This window comes from Plecotus auritus (assembly GCF_963455305.1).
Source record: "Plecotus auritus genome assembly, chromosome: 6".
Taxonomy (NCBI): domain Eukaryota; kingdom Metazoa; phylum Chordata; class Mammalia; order Chiroptera; family Vespertilionidae; genus Plecotus; species Plecotus auritus.
Window position 1 is genome coordinate 154,888,107 of NC_137773.1, and position 23,302 is coordinate 154,911,408.

At 38.4% G+C, this 23,302-nt stretch overlaps 1 protein-coding gene across 4 annotated transcripts in view; it reads right to left on the minus strand.

The window, feature by feature from the left end:
* The window catches only part of TBC1D5 (TBC1 domain family member 5), a 481,832-nt gene that overhangs the window by 289,217 nt on the left and 169,313 nt on the right, over positions 1-23,302 (minus strand). For 3 of the 4 annotated variants that reach the window (XM_080675845.1, XM_080675847.1, XM_080675846.1), the window contains one exon: positions 5,062-5,193. In XM_080675845.1, the coding sequence (XP_080531971.1) occupies positions 5,062-5,158 (97 nt within the window). In that variant the 5' untranslated portion in view covers positions 5,159-5,193. Of the gene's footprint in view, positions 1-5,061; positions 5,196-23,302 lie in introns of those variants that run through there. The other variant, XM_080675848.1, reaches the window with a different exon arrangement.

Sequence of the window (23,302 nt, forward strand, 5' to 3'; positions counted from 1 at the left end):
CCTGGGAATTTAATTCATGTATATAAACAACTTTAATAGGTCACAGATAAAATGTCATACTTGCTATGCTATTCTCTATTTGAAAAGGCAATTCAAGCAGTTAAAAGTTTAATTCATGTGGAATATATGCCCTAAGATTTTGCATGTATATATCCAAAAGTTCTTTTTTCTGACCTCGCCCACTTTCCTCAACCACCCATGAAATAAACCAATGAAATGCAGTTTTCTCTCTATCATTCCTATTATGTGGCTATTTTTGATAATTCTTTCCAGAATACTCAAAATCATTCAATTCAGTAATGTACTGTTTCTTTATAAATGTTTAAACTCAGATTTGAGAAATTAAAGATTTACTTACTTGTGGAACCTATAACAGGAATTAAGAAAAAAAAAATCAATCCTACACAGGAAAACCACTAATTAAAGTCCAATGTTTGACTACTTAGAAAATGAATCACCCACAAATTCCCTTGTGGGAAAAATGTACAAAAGGCTTCAAATACATGGAGAAGACCATGAAAGATATATATTCAAATAAACAAACATACTAGAAAGGTGATGATTTTTAAAGTAAATGTGACAATTCCATTAAAATACTACACACGTTTTCTGCAAAAGGGAAATCTAAAAAGATTAAATAGATGCTTTATATAAAATATTTACATATACAATGTGCAAAACCCACTATGGTTAGTAACCTTTATGGCTTTGAAGAACTAGATATTTACATATCTTTCTTTCTGCATGTGTGTGTGTGCGTATGTGTGTTTTGTATATATTTTTAACAGTTGACAGCTGTTTTAGAGCATACAGAGATGCCAAGTTGAATGAGGGTCTTGATTACTTCAAGATTAGCTATCTAAAGTTTCTATTCATTTTAAGTGTTGTTAGTTGGAAGAGTCATTAGTCACTTCCTTGTCTCATAGAACATCAGCATACATTTACATTGTTAATGAACATTTGGGGTAAATGAATTAATGGCACTTTTAAACATCAATTCAGTCCTAATAACTTTGTATGTCATAGAAATGTTAGGCTAGGATATAAACGAAAAGCCTTTTCAGTAAAGGTAACTACTCATTCCTGCAACAATAAAGGATAAAATTAATTTAAAATGTTTTTTAACTACTTTTTTTAAGATAAGCCTCCATATTTAATAAACTAGACCAAAGAAAAATATGCACTTAAAAAACACAACACAAAATTCTATGCTTTAAAATAAACATTTTAGCCAGAAAATTTTGGTGAAACTATTTTAAATATGTCTAACCCAAATACATATTCACTTTCATAATATCCACTGATATAAGGGTTTACAAAATAATTGGACTTAATTATAAGTGATTCTTGCAGGTATTGCATTTAAAAAAATACATCACTAGAGAAGGCAGTATTTTTACCACTGAAATATTTAAAATGCTGAAACTAAAATGGGACAATAATTATTTCATTATTTTTTATATTTCAAAACGTTAAAGAGCAGTCTTTTTGAGCCCTTTTAAATAAAAGCAAATATAAAATAAAATACATTGTATGGCAAAGTATACTCTTTTCAATAACATACTCCATAAAGTCAAGAGCTTGAAATAGCCAATTTAAGGAATCAATTATTTTTAAAATTCCCAAAATATGAGTTAATGGCAGATCTTCATACCAATATAGAAAAAAAAATTGTATTTGAAGTATATAAAACACATGTAAATTGACTAATTATGATTTTTAAAATAGATTTCACAATCCTGATATGTGTATTTCATGAATGAAATATTACAAGGAGTTTTCTTAGTCAATAAGTCAACTTTATCACTTAGTGAATCATTCAAAAATAAGGATAAGGTTTCAAAAGTTCTCACAAATTCATTTCCTTCTAATACACCATATTATTACTAATACTAAAAAAAAATACAGAGTTCTAATATATACACGTTCAACAAATTTGTACGGGGTTGGCCCTGAATATAGTTTACTTTTTAATAATCTATCTTTTAACAATTTAAATGCATAGATCTGTAAAAGTACAACATAAATTTCAATTATTTTTTAAAAAGAGAATCAGGCAAGTCTTTTATTCTGGAGTAATCTCATCTTGCTGGAGGGAAAAAAATTTGCAAAGTCAACACCAAAATGCTTATACTCCTTTAAAAGAAGTTTGACAAAGTCATTTTCCATTTCAACATCCTTATCCTATACTGGAGGCCAGTGCATGAAATTCATGCACAGGGGTGTGTGTCCCTCAGCCCAGCCTGCACCCTCTCTAATCTGGGACCCTTCGAGGGATGTCCGACTGCCCGTTTAGGCTCGATCCCTGGGATCGAGCCTAAACGGGCAGTCGGACATCCCTCTCACAATCCAGGACTGCTGGCTCCCAACTGCTTGCCTGCCTGCCTTCCTAATTGCCCCTAACCGCTTCTGCCTGCCAGCCTGATCAACCCCTAACCCAGGGGTGGGCAAACTTTTTGACTTGAGGGCCACAATGGGTTCTTAAACTGGACTGGAGGGCCGGAACAAAAGCATGGATGGAGTGTTTGTGTGAACTAATATAAATTCAAAGTAAAGGAGCGGAGGGGAGAGCAAGAGAACCAGATAGAACAGCCGGATCCGGCCCGCGGGCCGTAGTTTGCCCACGGCTGCCCTAACCACTCCCCTGCCAGCCTGATTGATGCCTAACTGCTCCCCTGCCAGCCTGTTTGCCCCTAACTGCCCTCCCCTGTAGGCCTGGTCACCCCTAACTGCCCTCCACTGCAGGCCTTGTCCCCCCCAACTGCTCTCCCCTGCAGGCCTGGGTCCCGCCAAAACTGCCCTCCTCAAGCCTGGTCACCCCTAACTGCCCTCCCCTGAAGGCCTGGGTCCCTCCCAACTGCCTTTCCCTGCAGACCTGGTCGCCTACAACTGCCCTCCCTTGTAGGCCTAGTCCCTCCCAACTGCCCTCCCCTGCTGGCCATCCTATCTAATAAAACAGTAATATGCAAATTAACCATCACTCCGCTACACCCACCAGCCACGACCACCGGCCACGCCCACTGGCCAATCAGGAGTGAATATGCAAATAAACCCAACCAAGATGGCTACCGCCACAGAGAGCAGGAGGGAGGCTTGGGTTTCCCTGGCAATGGAGGAAGCCAAGCTTTCCGCCTGCCCTTGCCGGCCTAGGCCTCCACTCAAGGCTACAAAGTTTCAATGATAGAAGATACATAAAACCAAACAGAAATGGTGGCAGCCACCGAGCTGGAAAGAGCAGGAGGCTAGGGTTGCCCCGGCGATGGAGGAAGCCAAGCTTTCCGCACACCCTGGCCGGCCCAGGCCTCTGCTTAAGGCTACAAAGTTTCAGTTATAGAAGATACATAAATCCAAAAGAAAATGGCTGCCGCAATGGAGCAAGCAGAAGGCTTGGCTCCGCACCAGGCTACAAAGTTTCAATTGTAGAAGATAAATAAACCCCAGATACCAGGGCCTCCACTTGGGTCGCCAGGGGGCGTGGCAGGCCTGCAAACCACCACAGGCCCCTCGCCCAGGCCACCTCATGCCCCAAGGGAACACCCACCCTGATCCGGGACACCCTTCAGGGCAAACCAGCTGGCCCCCACCTGTGCACCAGGCCTCTATCCTATCTAATAAAAGAGTAATATGCAGATTGAGCATCACTCCAACACACAAGATGGCTGCTCCCATGTAGTCAAAGATTCTGCCCCCATGTGGACACAAGATGGCCACCACAAGATGGCCAGCAAGGGAGGGCAGTTGGGAGGGACCAGGCCTGCAAGGGAAGGCAGTTGTGGGCATTCAGGCCAGCAGGGTAGGGCAGTTGGGAGGGACCAGGCCTGCAAGGGAGGGCAGTTGGGGGCGATCAAGCCTGCATGGGAGGGCAGTTAGGGGTGACCAAGCTGACAGAGGAGGGAAGTTGGGGGTGACCAGGCCTGCAGGGGAGGGCAGTTAGGGGCAAACAGGCTGGCAGGGGAGTGGTTAGGGGGTGATCAGGCTGGTAGGCAGAAGCGGTTAGGGTCAATCAGGAAGGCAGGCAGTCGAGCAGTTGGGAGCCAGCAGTCCTGGATTGTGAGAGGGATGAACCACTGGGATTGGGCTTAAACGGGCAGTCGGACATCCCTCGAGGGGTCCCAGATTGGAGAGGGTGCAGGCTGGGCTGAGGGACACCCCCCTCCCCCATGCACAAATTTTGTGCACTGGGCCTCTAGTCCTATATAATAAAGAGGTATTATGCAAATTGACCCTCACACCTTCACAAGAGGACTGCCTATGACCCGGCTGGCATGGGGGTTAATGAGGGACGACCAAACAACTGAACAGCAAGCTGCGTGGGGCGACCAGGCCAGCAGGGTGTGGGGGAGGAGGCAGTTGCGGGTGACCAGGCCAGCCGGGTGGGCAGTTGGGGGCGACCAGGCCAGCAGGGGTGGGGCAGTTAGGTGCAACCCGGCAGTCGGACATCCCTCAAGGGGTCCCAGATTGGAAAGTGTGCAGGCTGAGCTGAGGGAACCCGCCCCCCCCCCTCCCCGTACACGAATTTTGTGCACCAGGCCTCTAGTCTATAATAATAAAAGTGTAATATGCTAATTAAACCAGACATTCTTCTGGACCACCTTCCAGACAAAGCCGGGGCTGCAAGGAAAGCCCGGGTCCCAGGTGCCTGCCAGCAGCCAGAGGGAAGCCCAGGTCCTGGGTGCCTGCCAGCGGCCAGAAGGAAGCCTGAGTCTCAGGTGCTGGAGGGAAGCCCAGGTCCCAGGTGCCAGAGGGAAGCTGGTGCCGGCAGCCGGGGGAAGAAAGACCTACTCTTGCACGAATTTCGTGCATTGGGCCTCTAGTAATAAAGTAATTAAGTTTATGGTTTTTAAAAAACAAATGGCAGTGCATTAAACATTTGTCTGTTTTTGTCTATAATTGAAAGTAGACATTTTGTGGTATTCATTCCTGTCAGTGCTCTATACCTATGCAGAGTTGCCCTGCTTGGTTTCATCCACAGAATTCCACACATAAGGCATGCAGAGCTAACTGAAGGCTCTCTGCTAGGTTTCCCAGTAACCACAGAATGTATCCATATACAGAACTTACCTCCAGTCCTGTTTGAGTAGCTAGACAAGGGGTCAATGCCCACTTCTTGTTCTTCTGGCTGCAGAGGATGTCTAGTTTCAGACAAGGAATGATACATTGTGAAAACCAGATGGTGTCAGCAAAAGTGACTACCTGGGAGATGGAAAATATAGGAAAAATGATAAATATGTTTTCTTTCTGCTATGATTGGGAATAAATACAAGACTAAATGATTAAATGAGCATTACAGACATTAACAAGTCTTCTACAGGCTCCAGGGAATGTTTCTACACATTGGTAGCGTATGCAGAGTTGAAAAAGTGGCACTAAATTTCCATGTCAATAATTTTTCCGAAATCTGACCTTCATTGGTAACCTTTGTCTCAATGCTCTATCACATTGTCAATAAACTGCACAAAAAGTTGAACTGTAAGTTAAATTATCATCACATTTGTAACATCCTTTTGTTTCACTGCCAAAATAATACACATTTACAATAGAAACTTTCATAATATAGAAAATATAGCAAACTGTAATCATTCATAATTGTATTTTACTGCTGTTACCATTTCAGTTCATTTTACATATCCTTCCTGCCTTTCTTCTGGGCATTAAAATACACACACACACACACACACACACACACACACACACACACGTGTGTATATATATATATATATATATATATATATATATATATATGTATCTTATATAATAAAAGCTTAATATGCTAAGTGTCTGGTCGTCCGGTGACAGGTTGACTGTTCAACCAATCAAAGCGTAATATGCTAATGATATACTAAGGCCTCTCAACCGCTTGCAATGATGTGCACTGACCACCAGGGGGCAGATACTCGACCAATCAACCAGTCGTTATGATGTGCACTGACCACCAGGGGCCAGACGCTCTGACCAGTAGGTTAGCTTGCTGCTGGGGTCCAGCCGATTGGGACTGAGCAAGATGGGCCAGACATGCCCTGGAGCCCTCCCGCGGTCCCTCCCTGGGTGGCCAACCTCCCACGTCCCTCCCTGGTCAGCCGGCCCTGATTGGCCCAGATCAGGATTGGAGGAGATGGGGCTGGACATGCCCGGGAACCCTCCTGTGATTCCTCCCTGGCCCTGATCATGCACCGGTGGGGTCCCTTGGCCTGGCCTGTGCCCTCTTGCAATCTGAGACCCCTTGGGGGATGTCGGAGAGCTGGTTTTAGCCCAATCCCGCAGGCCACTCCCCTCGGGAGGGCACCAGATGCAGGGCTCATGGCTGGTGAGCACTGCTGTGGCAGCGGGCGCAAATTTGCAGCAAGTGCAGTGGGGCCAGGATGAGCAGGAGTGGCAGGTAGGAGCTGCAGGCTGCGTTGGTCTGTGGGTTTCGGCCCAGTCCCCGCAGGCTACCCAGAGGGACCCCACCCATGCATGAATTCGTGCACCAGGCCTCTAGTGTGTGTGTGTGTGTGTATATACATATACACACACACACACATATATATATGTGTATACTTTTAATATGATCCATCATGCTAAACATACTGATTATATGAATTATTGTGTTTTCCTTTCCATTAAAAATCTGTATTATCACTTGTAATGCATCCCTACTATTCCATTATACAGCAATAACAATTTAAAGTTACCAATTCCTTATTAGTAAACAATTAGGATGCTTTCAGTTATTCAACATTATAAACCTCATGATAAATACCTTTTAGTAATATCTGAGTGATATCCATGATTATTATCTTAGTATAAATTCTTATAAGTGTAACTGCTGAACCAAAACATATGTATTTTAAAAATAAGATTTTGTGGTAAGTTTTTGCCAAATTTTGCTCTAGAAATATTTGTGCACAATAATTCATTTCCCGTGGATCTTCATTAACAATGGGAATGGGTAATTCCTATGTTTTTTGTGTGTGCGCGCGTGTGGTGTTTTTGTGGTTTGTTCGGTTTTTTTTGGGGGGGCGTAAGGGTGGGGACTAGTGCAACAGTCAAATTTTATATTGCATTTGTTTGGTAACTAGTGAGATTACTGAAGACTTCATCTGTCTTCTCTGACATTTGTTTATTGCCTGTGTAGATGGAGTTTATTATTATAATTGGCTTCATGATTTGTCAGCAAGCTTTAAGTATTAAGGATATTAAACCTTTTTCATAGGATACACGTATTTTTTCTCAGACAACGTTTGTCTTCAAATTATGAAGCATTTTTATGACATAAGTAATTCTTTTTATTTTTATGCACCCAAAATACCTATATCTCCTTTATGGTTTCTGTCTCTAGTAATATGCTTACAAAGGTAAGATTATATAAATAACCACCTATATTTTCTTTTATAGTTTTGAACATCTCCCTCGTTAATTCTTTTTTTTAAATATATTTTATTGATTTTTTACAGAGAGTAAGGGAGAGGGATAGAGAGTTAGAAACATTGATGAGAGAGAAACATCGACCAGCTGCCTCCTGCACACCTCCTACTGGGGATATGCCTGCAACCAAGGTACATGCCCTTGACCGGAATCGAACCTGGGACTTCTCAGTCCGCAGGCTGATGCTCTAGCCACAGAGCCAAACCAGTCATGGCACCCCTCCTAAATTCTTATGTCAATAATAATTCCCATCTACACAAAGATTTTTGAAATTAAATTATTTTTGAACTTTCAAGCTATACTAACAGAAGGAGAGGATTAGGTAAAACCAATACTGGGAAAAGCAGAAAACTTTTGTCTCTAACATTTAGTAAGAATTTCTAAAGCTGTAAATCCTAAATCCAGAAATAAGTTAGTTGTCAGTATTTGCTTATGTGCAATTCAATTAGCATATATTGAATACTTATTATTGCTAAAAAAGAAACAGTAGGCAAAAATGGAGTCACTAAACCCCACATCGGCAAAGCAAGACTTAATATTTAACCTAATCGCAGTTTTAGCTTCTCCCAGGAATGTAACCTTGAACCAATCAACCTGGAATTACCTGGTCAGCACTAGTGAGGTAATCCCTTTCCATCCCCATAGGCAGGTTAATGAAATATGAAACAATCTACTCTTTTCCCCATTCTGCCTATAGAATCCTTCCATTGTGTACAGCCACTTGGAGCTCCTCTCTGTTTGCTCGATAGGATGCTGCCTAACTCATGAATCATTGAATAAAACTGATTTTCAAATTTACTCAGTTGCATTTTTTATATTTAATACTATACAGAATGAATCTGGGGAATATAATCTAGTACAGAATACCAAAATATAGATGATTAGTTATATTATAAAACAGAATCTGAGAAATTCTGCTGAAGTCCTTTACTAGAAAGTGAGGATCATCAACTCAAATGCCTAAGGGGGTCAGTCAAAAAGCATTATTAATTACTAGAGGCCCGGTGCATGAAATTTGTGCACGGGGGGGCGGGGGGGGGGGGGGCGGGGAGTGTCCCTCAGCCCAGCCTGCACCCTCTCCAATCTGGGACCCCTTGAGGGATGTCCAACGGCCCGTTTAGGCCCGATCCCAGGGGTATCAGGTCTAAATGGGCGGTCGGACATCCCTCTCACAATCCAGGACAGATGGCTCCCAACAGCTCTCCCCTGCTGGCCTGGTCCCCCCCCAACTGCCCACCCCTGTAGGCCTGGTCCCCCCCAACTGTCCTCCCCTGCAGGCCTTGTCCCCCCCGCCAACTGCCCTCCCCTGCAGGCCTGGTCCCCCAAAACTGCTCTCCCCTGCAGGACTGGCACCCCCAACTGCCCTCCCCTGCAGGCCTGATCCCCCCCAACTGCCCTCCCCTGCAGGCCTGGTCCCCCCCAACTGCCCTCCCCTGCAGGCCTGGTTTCCCCCAACTGCCCTCCCCTGCAGGCCTGGTCCCCCGCAACTGCCCTTCCCTGCAGGCCTGGGTCCCCCCCCAACTGTCCTCCTCTGCTGGACTGGTCACCCCAACTGCCCTCCCCTGCAAGCCTTCTTTGGTGGCCATCTTGTGGCAGCCATCTTTGACCACATGGGGGCGGCCATCTTGTGTCTTGGTGTGATGATCAATTTGCATATTACTCTTTTATTAGATAGGATAGTTAAAATATACTAAGTAATGAATATTGCCAACAAAAACTACTCTTCATGCTTCATGTATACTCATCATTTCATCCTCCCAACAACGCTATCTTCATTTTCATTTTACCAAAGAGAACACTGAGTTTAAGAGAGATTAGTCTACAGCCACACAATTAATAGATGTTGAAGCCAGATATGAACCCATTCTCTTTAACTCCGGAGCTCACAATCTTTACTCCTATACTACATTTGGCTCCCATTAGTCAATGAAATAAATAGACAATTTATAAAATAAGGGGTATAAGAGGATAGGGACTGTGAATAACTGGAACATCCTTTATTCTGATTCAATCTTTTCAAGATCAGCTAGAAATCCAGAATTTTCTGTGAGATCTCTTTACTTGTAAGGGTTGGAAAATAATAAAAATTCTAAGAAAAAAAGAGCTTTATGAAGCAAATTAAACACATTTCAAAATTGTATCTGGCCCATGGACTATTTTAATGTAAGATTCATATTCTCTATATATTGTTATACTCTTAAAAAACGAAAATAAACATTTGAAAGTGCATATTCCATGTTAACTATCAGATTTCTTAACATTTCTTTAATCTCCTATAGCATGTTTTCACATCATATCCTTAATTCCTTATTTTTATAATATAGCATTCTTTCACTGTTACAAATTTCACATACATAAAATAGACAAAAAAGGGGGACTTTATATATTCTATGAGAAATAGACAAATACTGATATCAAAGTATATTTTTGAAAGAATATAAAAATCTTTCTATAGTTAAAATAAAATACACAATGATAATGTTTGTACATTCATGTAAGATGCTCACAGGTTCTTAATGTTTTTTTATCCTTAGAGAAAATTAGTTCAAGAAATCATTTGTTTTTAACTTGAATAACAATTCTTTATAAACTGACAAGTCTGTGGTAATAGCCAATAACCACAATATAAAATTTACCAAACACACCAGTCTACAATAATTCTATTCAGTTAGACATCCACTAGATTCTAAATTACTATGCCTATGGATTAAAACAGAATCACTGAAATGCTTTTATAATTAAATAAAGACAACCTGCTGAATAGTAATAATGAGTTAATATGAAGAAGTCTATTGAAAAAGTAGATAATGTTTTTTCTTTTAATTATGGATTTAAATAATAATCTTGTTTAAAAGTAACTTATTAAGCAGGTGTTGCTTTGTTTTTTGTTGTTTTGTTTTAAATACAAAGGGCCATTTTAGCTTTCTAGAATAAAAAAAAATACTTAAGTGTGTTAGTTGCTGCTATTGTGGTTATCTTATAAAATCACAATATACTGTTGCTTTTCAATGTGAAGCAATTTTCCAATTTGTGTTTTGACAATACCAAAAATGAAAATATTTGACTACAAAGTAGAATATCAAAGTTTTTTAAACAAGTGAATCTATATTTATTTTAATCACTATTATAAATAAAATTTAACCTATAAATATCAGACCATAAGATAGTATTTAACAAAAATTCAAATAAATTAAAGAAAAAAATTGTTGGTCTGAAATTTTAAGATAATCACTGTAAAAGTCAAAATGGCATAAACATTTTGAAACTTACAATAGATTATTACATTTCATATTTATTTATATTATAAACTTGGATTTCTATACTTTATATGCTTTAATCTTGTCTACAGAGAATCTAGATTTATAGAGAGAAAAATATATAATGACCAAAATGTAAATGACTACTCAAATCTGTAATTGATGGATTTTAGTTTCATAAATACAAAGATGTCTCTAGAATTTCCCTAACTGACAAAAAATGGTCCTCAAAATATTTTAAAATAGAGGCAACCTTATTTTTTTCAATTGAGAAAGCACAGCAATGTACCTTGTAATACCTGAGAAAAGATATATCACTTTCTTTGATGTACTTCTCATAAATAGCAGTTCCTACTTCACATGAACTCAGAATTCAAAAGAACTCAAAACTGGTTGTGCAATATGGTCTTACTGCTATCCTAGCCACCGGAATTGGCACATGAGGCCGACACTGCCACTTAAAATTCAAGGCTAACCCTAAAGACAGCTGTACTGGCTTCACCAATTGGGTTCCTACAGTATTAAATCTTACGATAAAAGCGATCTGATTGAAAATAAGGAAGCCTTGTGAAATAGTTAATATTTAAAGAAAGGGTAAGAGTTAGCACTAAAACTTAGAAAACAGTTTTAACATACATTAAATAAAATTTCAAAACAGTATTATTTTTCATGTAAATTGAAGCAATACAAGTGTCTAAGTGAAAATTTCAAATTATTAGCATTGGACAGACAAAACAGATTAGTTTAATAAAATTTTCTCTTTTAAAATGGCATCATAGAATCAAAGCCTCTGGAAAAAAAATTTATTCCTCCTAAAATGGAAGTTCTATGTATTTCAGCTTGCATTCATTCTTTCACTGTTTCTAATACGCAGGCATAGAATTAGCATTCTGAACTGTGTCTTCTAAAGACATCCATATTCAGAGCTCATAAAGTATACTTCATTCATTTAAATTCTTGACTGATGGTAAACTTAAAGTCTAACACAAATGACAGAGTAATATTACTTTACATAAAGATACCTCTTATAAGAAAAGCATATCAAAGAGCTTAAATGAACCATTTCCAAAGCACGATTATAAAAGGGAGAAAGGATACAGCATGAATAAGTATCTGTTACAGGTAGCATGCATTTACCATGATGGCTATATAACCTAAAATATGACATCTTAGCTCTAAAAGCTAGAAACTTTTACAGAAGTTATATTTTCACAATTAAGAGACAGAGTAATTGAGCATCATAGAATTGACAAAACTCTTTATTTAGAAATGTTGGTACCTAGAGGTAAATTTGATTGTAGAAATTATTATATTTTAAAGTCTTAATTATAAGGGAAAAAGGAGGAAGCAAAAGAGAAGGGAAGAAAAGGAAATAGAGGAAGGGAGAGAAAGGAAAAAAGGAATGAAGAGAGAGAGGGCGGATGGAGGGAAGTGGGAAAGAAGACAAAGAAGGAGAAAAAATTAAGTTCTATTTTTTAAATTCTGCCAATCTTTAATGCAAGAGGGTTATATTGGACTTTAAATAAGTTAATTAAGTATTGAAATCAATCATCTGAAAGTCTTAATATTTAATATTGGTTAGATTGTATATCAAAGTAGTTTTATTATTTATTTACTCCAAACCTTTCCAGAATACTTCATCTGACAACAGGAGGTCTGTTTCTCACAAGATAAATGCATTTACAATGCCAAATAAATTATATATAAAAGCATTTGTCTTCATACATGTCATTCAATATTAAATATCACCCATTGGTAAAATCCTGAAACCCTAATTCATTTTTACCAACCACACAATTGTATTACTCAAGTGTTGTCTATTAAAAGGTATAGAACTACAATAAAGGTCTACATACTAAGCATAATTATTTTAAGAAAATTAGAATAAATTTAGTCCTTATAATTTCCAGGCTATCAGAAAAAGATGTTTAAGGTAAACAATCTACTATAAAAATGCTAGATTCATAAACAATATACCTAATCAGAAATATATAGATTATAATATATGACAAATTTACAGGTGGGCTTAAATATTTTATATTATAAAATAAAAATATATTTGGCCTTTCAATATTCCAGTGCTATAAAGTCATAGAAAGTGGCAGTTAGGATCATATAAACAAGAGAAAATTGAGCATTATAAAGTGTTAAAGTGGACTGAAAAACTCTGCACAGTGTAGTCTCATATGGCTTCAGATTTCTCATGAACAGATACTCAAGATCAAAAATTGGGAAAGTAGCTCAGCCTAGTGACCAAACCTTTTATTATACAGCTACAAAAATACTCTTTCGAATTGTACTGTCCCTGTTTTATATACACTGAGTGGCCAGATTATTATGATCTCTGAACACTTAATAATCTGGCCACTCAGTGTAGACTGACCACAGAGTTGGGATTTTAAAATAAGGTTTTTCTATGTATAAGAACTGCATTGTGGGTAGTTAGAAAGAAGCAGAGGACTTACTAGCCAGAGGCTGGGGGCCACTATCTCCTGGTCTCTTGACATATCAAGATTTGCAAGCTGCCCTAACCGGTTTGGCTCAGTGGATAGAGCGTCGGCCTGCGGACTGAAGGGTCCCAGGTTTGATTCCAGTCAAGGGCATGTACCTTGGTTGCGGGCACATCCCCAGTAGGGGGTGTGCAGGAGGCAGCTGATCAATGTTGCTCTCTCATCGATATTTCTAACTCTCTATTCCTCTCCCTTCCTCACTGTAAAAAATCAATAAAATATATTTTAAAAAAAAAAGATTTGCAAGCTTTCCCTTATACATAAGTACACTGAGTGTCCAGATTATTATGCGTCCAGAGATCATAATAATCTGGCCACTCAGTGTAGATACCGCCTCTAGCTATTAAACTACACAGTTAGGTTTTCATAAACTCAAAATAACTATAATAAGCAGTTAGGAATTCAAGAATGAGCAATATTTGAAAAGAGAAACAATGATAACTTGGCCATTTATATTAATGATGATGCCACTAAGAATAAAGAAAACAAACAAATGGCCGCTTTTTGTATAATTATCAATCAAATCAAACATTTTGTCAAAAATCTTCCCTTTGGTGCAAACCCAGGGAGGCCTGAGATGTTTTCAGAAGCATAGGACATAAAGTGGGGAGATCCTTCTAAAAGCCCATGTGAATATGACATTTATCCCTTGGATATCAGTAAGTGATAGGGCTAGAAAACACAAAGAAATTTTATTAAAGATAGCACTTTCAGCCCAACCGGCGTGGCTCAGTGGTTGAGCATTGAGTTATGAACCAGGAGGTCATGGTTCCATGCACTTTTACATATAAATGCATTTCATACTTAATTAACTTATTTAAAGGCCAATGTAACTCTTTCATTAACTGTCTAAATTTGCTGGGGTTACTGGCTCGATCCCCAGTGTGGGGCATGCAGAAAGCAGGCAATCAATTATTTTCTCTCATCATTGATGTTTCTATCTTTCTCTCCCTCTCTGAAATCAATGAGTGTGTGTGTGTGTGTGTGTGTGTGTGTGTATATTTTAAAAGATAGTACTTTTAATTTAATAATAACAGCAAAAACATAGCATTTTTAAAAAAGTAGGCACTGTGTAGGTACTTTTACATATAAATGCATTTAAACCGCACAACTCTAGAGAGAAACCAAGATGGCGGCATATGTAAACACCTAAACTGCTGCCTCACACAGCAATATCAAAACTACAACTAAAAGACAAAACAGACACCATCCAGAACCACAGGAAGGCTGGCTGAGTGGAAATTCTACAACTAGAAGGAAAGAGGAAAGCACATTGAGAGTCAGAGGAGCTGCAGAAGGCAGAGGTCCGGAGGCACGCACGCTCTGAGAGGACTGACTGCTGAATGCACGGGAGGCTGACTGCACGGCTGGCTTTCTAAAGTGGGAGGGAGACAGAAGCTCCCGACTGTGCTGAACTCCAGTTTCTGGGAACCCCGACTCATCCGGGGAGAAACTAGACTGTCTGGCAGCGGGTGAAACTCGAGGGCAGCTTTCTCTCAGAGGTGCTTGCAGCGATTACCGAGGGACACTGAGACCCAGGGGCCTCATAGGGCAGGGCTGACGGGAAACCAAGGCTGTCTGCTCCGCCCTGAGACTCCGCCCCATCCAAGCTGAGCACAGGGGCTTTTGCAATTTTGGAGGTTTTGTCTCATAAGTGTCTTCAGCACAGAAGTTCTCCCAGCGTAAACACAGCTGATCCTAACAGCCAATTGGCCTGGAGGTCAATTCCCCCCAGTGATACCAACAACAATCAAGACTTAACTACAATAAGGCTGAGCACACAGCCCACAAAGGGGTGCACCAAGAGTGTTCCCCTCAGGTAACTGGGGAGGCTGAGCCACTGTGCCCTAGAGGACACCTACCACACAAAGCTACTCTACCAACTCAGGGAAGCAGCAAAAATGCGGAGACAAAGAAACAGATCACAAATGAAAGAAATGGAGGAAAACAAACGACTGGATATAGAGTTCAAAACCACGGTTATAAGGTTTTTCAAGAATTTTCTAGAAAAGGCCGATAAATTTAGTGAGACCCTCGAGGATATGAAAAAGAATCAACTAGAAATTAAACATACACTGCCTGAAATAAAAAATATTATACAGAGACCTAACAGCAGACTAGAGGACCGCAAGAATCAAGTCAAAGAGTTGAAATACAAAGAAGCAAAAAACAGTCAGCTGGAAAAGCAAAAAGAAAAAAGATTCCAAAAATTTGAAGATAGTGTAAAGGAGCCTCTGGGACAACCTCAAGCATACCAACATCCGAATTATGGGGGTTCCAGAAGAAGAGAGAGAGCACCACACCAAGACACATCATAATTAAAATGCCAAGAGCAAAAGACAAAGAGAGTATATTAAAAGCAGCAAGAGAAAAACAGTTAATTACCTACAAGGGAGCACCCATATGATTGTCAGCTGATTTCTCAACAGGAACTATGCAGGCCAGATGGGAGTGGCAAGAAATATTCAAAGTGATGAATAGCAAGAACCTACAACCAAGATTACTCTACCAGCAAAGCTATCATTCAGAATTGAAGGTCAGATAAAGAGCTTCACAGATAAGAAAAAGCTAAAGGAGTTCATGACCGCCAAACCAGTATTATATGAAATGCTGAAAGGTATTCTTTAAGAAGAGGAAGAAGAAGAAAAAGGTAAAGATAAAAATTATGAACAACAAATACATGTCTATCAACAAGTGAATCTAAAAATCAAGTGAATAAAAAATCTGATGAACAGAATAAACTGGTGAATATAATAGAATTAGGGGCATAGAAAGGGAGTGGACTGACAATTCTCAGGGGGAAAGGGGTGTGGGAGGTGCGGGAAGAGACTGGACAAAAAGCGTACACCTATGGATGAGGACAGTGGGTGGGGGTAAGGGCAGAGGGTGGGGTGGGAACCGGGTGGAGGGGAGCTATGGGGGGAAAAAAGAGGAACAATTGTAATAATCTGAACAATAAAGGTTTATTAAATTTAAAAAAATAAACCGCACAACTCTACATGGTAGATGCTGTTATCTGCTTTAATGGTAATGAAACTAGAGAAGGTCACACAATTATTAGTGGCAAAATCACCTCAGATGACATAACAATGACTTAATAAATGTCCTGAGATAAATTAAACTGGGATTTATAGGATAAAGCTTTTATTGTCATGTTAATTATAATGTAACACAAAGCATTCTCATTTACTTTTTCCCCAGGCAATCTTTTTCAAAATCTAGGATTATAATTTGAATAGGCCCTTTATAGTTGCAAGGTATATGTTCCTTCCGAAATCACCATCTGAGAGTAAATGCATGTTTAGTGGGAAAAGAAAATAGCAAGTAAGCTGTGGATGCAAGCATAATTTATATATGCCTCAACAAAATTATTATTTATGAATAAGTCAGACTGAACCTTTGGAATCACTATCAAATAGTCAAACTTGTGAATGATTTAATCCCGGAATGCTACAGATTCACATTACACCATTCTCTACAATACCAAGTGCCATACTGAGTGAAGGCCAACAGCTAATAAGCATCCTCTGATCCTATCTCATCAGAGTAGCTTATTAAGTAAAATCATTTACACTTTCCTCCCTCCAGTTTTATTCATATCTCCTTTGTTCCTGATGAGGCCTTTCCTATCCACTTTTCTAAATCCTATACTTAATCTGTACACTTAGCTTTTCTTCTGTGGACCAGTGCCAGAAGTACTTTCACCCTAGTCTTCTACAACACCATGTCCCTCACTGTGATGTACCACAGGACAGTATCAATCAATAAATGCCAGTAGTTGGAATATGAAGAACTATTTGCTCTACTTTTCTGTAGATAGACAAAATTAGTACAGAGTCTTCTTATAGACAAGAGGTATGTAATGGGAGACTTCAGAAAAGAGTTAATATCTTTTATTCAAATATCTACTTCACCTCTGGAATATGACTAACCCTAACCCTAACCCTAACCTTCATCTCTGGCACTCTGGTCCTAGCCTTCATCTCTCTCCTAAACTCCTGCAATACCCTCCTGTCTCCCAGCTTCCATTCTTTCTTACTGTTGTAAACACTCTTGATTGCCTTTCCAAGAAAATCCAAATTTTGTTCAGGCCACATGCTCCCAGAGTATGAGTCATAACTGGTCTAAGTCAATCATGATGGTCCCAATTTCTTACACCAGATTGGTTGGAATGAGCCATTCAATGTGAATAAAAGTCACCCAGGGGCTTTTAGAAGTTTTTCTCTCAAAAATGATGTATACTCTTAATTGCAGTGGATTAATAAATCCCAGATTCACCTTACCTCTAGCCTTCTTGATATATGTAATAATAGAACCCTTACTGCATAACCCAATTAAGATTTTCTGTTACTGCCAGTTGAAATCAGCCTAACATATCCACCTCCAATAATCTATTACCACATAATATCCAATGCAACTTTTTTCATTGTAGATTGGGTCTCAACATACTTAGCTTAAAATGCAAACACTGTTATAAGAGACCCTAAATCTATGTTTAACCTTTTGTTCCCACTCTCCCCTTCCCTCAGTATGCTCTGTCCACATAGGACTTCTATTCCTTACACAAAAACACTAGCTCATCGCCCTAGTTGGTATGGCTCAGTTGCTCAGAGTGTCATCCTGTACACCAAAAGGTGGCAGGTTCAATTCCTGATCAGGGCACATACCCAGCTTGTAGGTTCAAAGCCTCATTGAGATGAGTACAGGAGACAACTGATCAATGTTTCTCTATCTTTCCTCCTCCCCTCCTTCCATTCCTTCCTCTGTCTAAAAAAGGAAAGCTCATTGCCATTCTAGGTTTATGCACATCCCATATCCTTTGCTGAGAATACTCTGCCAATTAATATCATTCAGATATCTCCTCAAAATCAGGTCAGTGCAGAAAGCTTTTCCTGGAGCATATCTAATCCACCAGCAAATCTTATCAAGCCTACCTTCAAAATAAAATCAAGAATTACATCATTCTACACCACAGTCACCCTGATTCAGGTCACTGCCAACACTGGCATGGACAATTTAATTGCCTCCATAGGTCTCCTTGTTTTCAACCTAGCCTTCTACCCTCCATTTACTCCCAGCAGCCTGAGTGATCCATTTAAATTTAACTCAGATCATATCTCACTGATGCTCAAAACTTTCCAGTGGCTCCTCATTTCACTCAGAATAAAATACAAAATCTTCATAAAACTCTACATGATCTTGCCACAGCTACTGCTTTGATCTTTTATCCTACAACTCTCCTCCATGCCACTTAAGCCCTTTATTGCTCCTCAAATGTGACCAGCAAGTTCTCCCACAGGGGGCCTTTTTACTTTCCTGGGTTCCAAAACACTTCCCTCAGATACCACATGGCTCCTTCCTCCACTGCCTTTAGGTCCAAGCTCAAATGTGAGGTTGCCTATGACCACAGGACCACACTCAGCAAATACCCTCTCCTACTCTTCATCCTATTACCCAGTCTTACTTTTCTTATAACTTTTATCATCACCTAACATATTACCACATATTATGTCACCTCCTATTATCAGTTCTATGAATTCAAAGGCTATATCTATTTTATGCACCCCTATATCTCCCATATCTGGAAGGTTACCCTAATTGTTTTATTGTGGCTTCCCTGATAACAATTTGAAAGAGTCCAATAAAGTACAATGAGAGGAAAGCTAATTGAATCCAAGTTAGATTATTAACTTAAATCAGTTTTTCAAGAATTCCTAGGTACATGCTAGGGATGTATATTAGCATAAAACAAATGTTAAAGAGATTAGAATTAAAGATATTTGATAAGACAGATCCCATAAAACAGACTAGAAATTAGGTAATTAAGATCTTCTAATAATTGCTTTAAAGAAGCAAGGACAGGTTCCTCTCCGTAACAGCAGCAGACTCAGGGCCCACTCCTGGGAGAGCCTGTGGCAGCTGAACAAACACCTGATCTGTGCTGCTGCTCAGTATATGCTTAGGAATGCAGGATGGGAAAAGAGAGTGCAATTCCCTGTGGAACAACAGGCTCTTGGACACCCCATCCACCCATACCCACTCATACTTCTTACTTCTGCCATCTTCACTCACTACATCAATAACAGGGGAAGCCATTATATTTAACCTTGCCCTTTGGCTAGAGATCCTCCGCTTTCCCACTGAAACCAGGGAAGACCAAAGACAGCAAGAAATATGTGCATCTCACCTGTGATCTGTGCTCTGTGAATCAAGCCCATACCCTTACTGGACAAAATAACCCACTTCTTCAGGGCTGGAACTAGAGATTCTCTCTTAAGTACACTAGTACAGTGGGTGAGACTGTCATAAGCCCTTGCATTTCAATGTACTAGTAAATGTTTAGATTTTGATAAATTTCTGAGAAACTAGTAACATATTAATTTGTATGCAATATGCAACCTTTATAAAGTTAACCACCCATAAATAAGTAATAAAAGGACCATTTGCAGGCCAATGATGAGAACATGTCATAAACCAATGACTGAAATTAATCAAATTAATAAAGTTCATGGTAAAAAGGGTAACCATTAAAATTTCTAAGTAGCCCTGTATATAGTATCCCCCCTCCAAAAAAAAAAAAAAAAAAAAGGAATGGAATTTCAAAGACAAAAGTAGAGGTTGAAAGTATTTTAATGTAACATCTGGTTTATATTTGACATCAAGTAGATGATATCTTGCAGCTAATCTTTTAAGTCAATTTTATTAAAAATACACAAACACAAAGAAGGTATGCTATATAACCAACTCTATGTCTACCGTTTTGAAAGATGTTTTTACTTTTATTTCAATTATCTACTATCTCTTCAGAAGAAATTAAATTCTAAATAAAGGATGGCATTTTGTAATTAAAGACAAATTTTATCTATTTGTTAATTTCATATAATACCTATCTCATGACTAACGTGAGGATTAAATAAAATCATCTGTGGGAATACATACTAAAAACAGCAGTGGAACAAAGATTCATTGTTATAGTTTACTGACAGTAATAATCAATATTTAAAATTTTCATAAGACAGCAGATGTATGACCGACTACCTCCTTTTAATTCATATTGATAACTAAAAGGTGGTGCAGACTGTAAATAGTAAGAATGGACTAGAAGAGGGAGGAAGGGCCACCTGGGCAGAGGAAGCATCATGTGCATGGGCTCAGAGGATAGACAGCACATGCACATTCCATTCAAAGTTGCAAGGAGTTGGGCTCAGCTTAGTTGATCATTGGGCTCAGGAAGTAGACAAAGGCTACATAAGGCATGGCTTATAGACCACACTTAAGATCCTGAGCTTCCCTAGGGGCAATAGAAGCCACTGAATACTTTAAGAGGAGGGAATACCTGCTGCTTCTCCCATGCTTAATCTTTCTTCAGTTATACCAAACGCATTACCTCAGAACTTCCATACATGTGTCTCCTCTGCCTGGCACTGCTTTCCTAGCCTTCTTTGCCTAATCAACTGATACTTGTTCTTAAGACTCAGCTCAAAAGTCACCTTCTCGCAACATTTCTTCATCCAATTTGATTCACATGCGCTTTTATCTCATGTTTAACTCCACAGCAACATTAACCATTCTTTAGTATAATGGTTGCTTTACCACTAACCTCCATTCTTTCTAATGATATAGGGTGTGTTTTACTTATCTATACTCCAAGATACTAGCATACAAGAACTTACAAAAATCAGTTATTCAATGAATCAATAAAACCCAAAAGAAACAATATAGTGTAATTCTCAGATATGAGGATTGAGTTATACTTGTTCCTATACACAAGCATACAAATTAAAAGGTTTAAAAACCATCTGTATGCTGCAGGAACAAATATCACCTTAGATTACCTTTTTGAGGTACAGGAGTTTGAACTATCTTCAACACGGTATAATACGACCTAAAAAACTCACTTAAATACGTACCTACTATGGGCTAAATACTACAGCACTGATCCTCATATCAAATTCAGTAAGCAGTGACCTTAATTCTTTATACTACTTGGTGAAATTTACCACCATGATACTTCATGTTACAACAGCATTGAAATGTAGTATTTGCTTTTAACCATAATTTTGGACACTCACATCAGATAACAAACTAGATTACTCTGAATGTTTTCTTTACCACGAAATCAAAAACCTTTTTGAAATGTCAGCCTTGAACATCGTAAAATTATACAGAATGATGAGAAACCAGACTTATAGTGCATATAAATACAAGAGCATATTAGGCTGCATTTAATTACCAGTTCAAACAACAACCTGATCTAACCTTTGACAAGTAAAATAAATGTTCTGAATAATTTAACTAAAGCAAACATTTGCTGTTAATGCTAGCTAATTATAGTAAGAGCTGGAAAGAGAAGCGGAAGATGACGAAGGGAAGAGAAAGGGAGATAAAAGGTTGAGATCTGCAACTACTCATTGAAACATGATTTTTTTTCCAATGAATTTAATTCACATAAAAGGGCAAACTCAGCAGAGCAAAATTGTTTTATACATACGCAGATAAAAAAACATTACAGATAATTATAGAGCTCATTCTTTCAGTCAATAAAAATCACCAGATTATTTAAAAGACTGGAAAATTAGGTATAGATGAATTAGGGTACAGTTACCCCTTCACTCAAGAGGCTCAAAGTTTAGTGAGGAAAAAGCCCAGGAAATGAGTTGCCTGACTTAGAATTAATAATTAATTGAAATAATCAATTAATTGATATAAAATAAAATAACAATAGTGATGCCCAGTTAAATTTGAATTTCAGAAAAACAACAAAAGTAATATTTGGAATATACTTATACTAATAAAAAGTATTCATCATTTATCTAAAGTCCAAATTTAAAGGTATATCTTATATTTTATTTGACAACACTACCGGTAGATAAATAAAAATAAATGTCTATGAGAAAAAATGTCGTATGTCCATTGTCCAAGCTCCTGGATCAATTAAATGAGATCAAAACTGGAAACGGATGAGATCCCAAAAGAATACACCCAAAAGAGGAAAGAGTTGTTTTCCAGAGCTGGTATCTGATTGCTAATTGGAAAGACCAAAATGTTCTACTTAAATGTACTAACCCAACCCCACAAGAATTTGTTTTTCAATTACCCTAAGAAAAGGAGCTGGAACTTCTTAATGGAAATCAAATAGCAGAAAAATGGAACATTCTGACAAAATACAAGAGCCACTGAGGACCCTGTTAAGAGGAGACAGAGTATATCACTATTCTTATGTTGAGATTAACTTTACCCCTGAAAAATACAGGTTTATTTTGAGGGGTGGGGGTGGGGGGGTGAGAATCCAAAAAAATTAAACTTTGTTAATTTTTTGAGACTATTCTTATTAAAATATATAACATTTTCACTCTCATGTTGTAAATAGTTAATATGCATACTGCCAAGAACCTAAGTTATGATAAGCTCTGTGACCTTAAATTTTAAAAAATCAATAATGCGTAAAGACTGTTACATTCCATTGAAAACTGATGATTTAATTGATTAGTGACATCTAAAATGACTAGCTTATTTGCTCATGGAGTAGAAGCTTCTATATACTTAGGCATTAAGAACCAAAAGCTTCAGTATGAATGTGAAAATGTTTCAAGTATAATAGATCATCATTATTAATAGAGAAAAGAAAAACTCCAATTTCCCAACTTGATGACATATAAATATGTATTTTTTATATAACAGAAAATGAAAATCACTTAAAATATTAAAACTTACTATAAAATAATGAATTTGAGTTTCACTGAAAAGTGATATGACTTGAGAGTTTCTCTCAGAATCTTTGATATCTATGTTGATTATAATGTCCCACCTTCACCCCAAAGAGCCTTGTGTGCATATAACTTCTAACTATATGTTTTTAACACCAAAACCTCTTAGATGTGGCCATGTAAGATAACTGATTATATATATGCATATATATATATATATATATATATATATATATATATATATGCATACACACACATATATAGCTATAAAATGTAAACATTACAGGAATTCAAAATGAGAATAAAACTGTTTAGATTTCATTTTTATGAGAGGGAATGTTTACAGTATTGACAAAATGAAACACGGGTAAAAAAAAAAAGGGCTAATTTAAAAAGACAGGGCAATACACAGTGCTCACATACA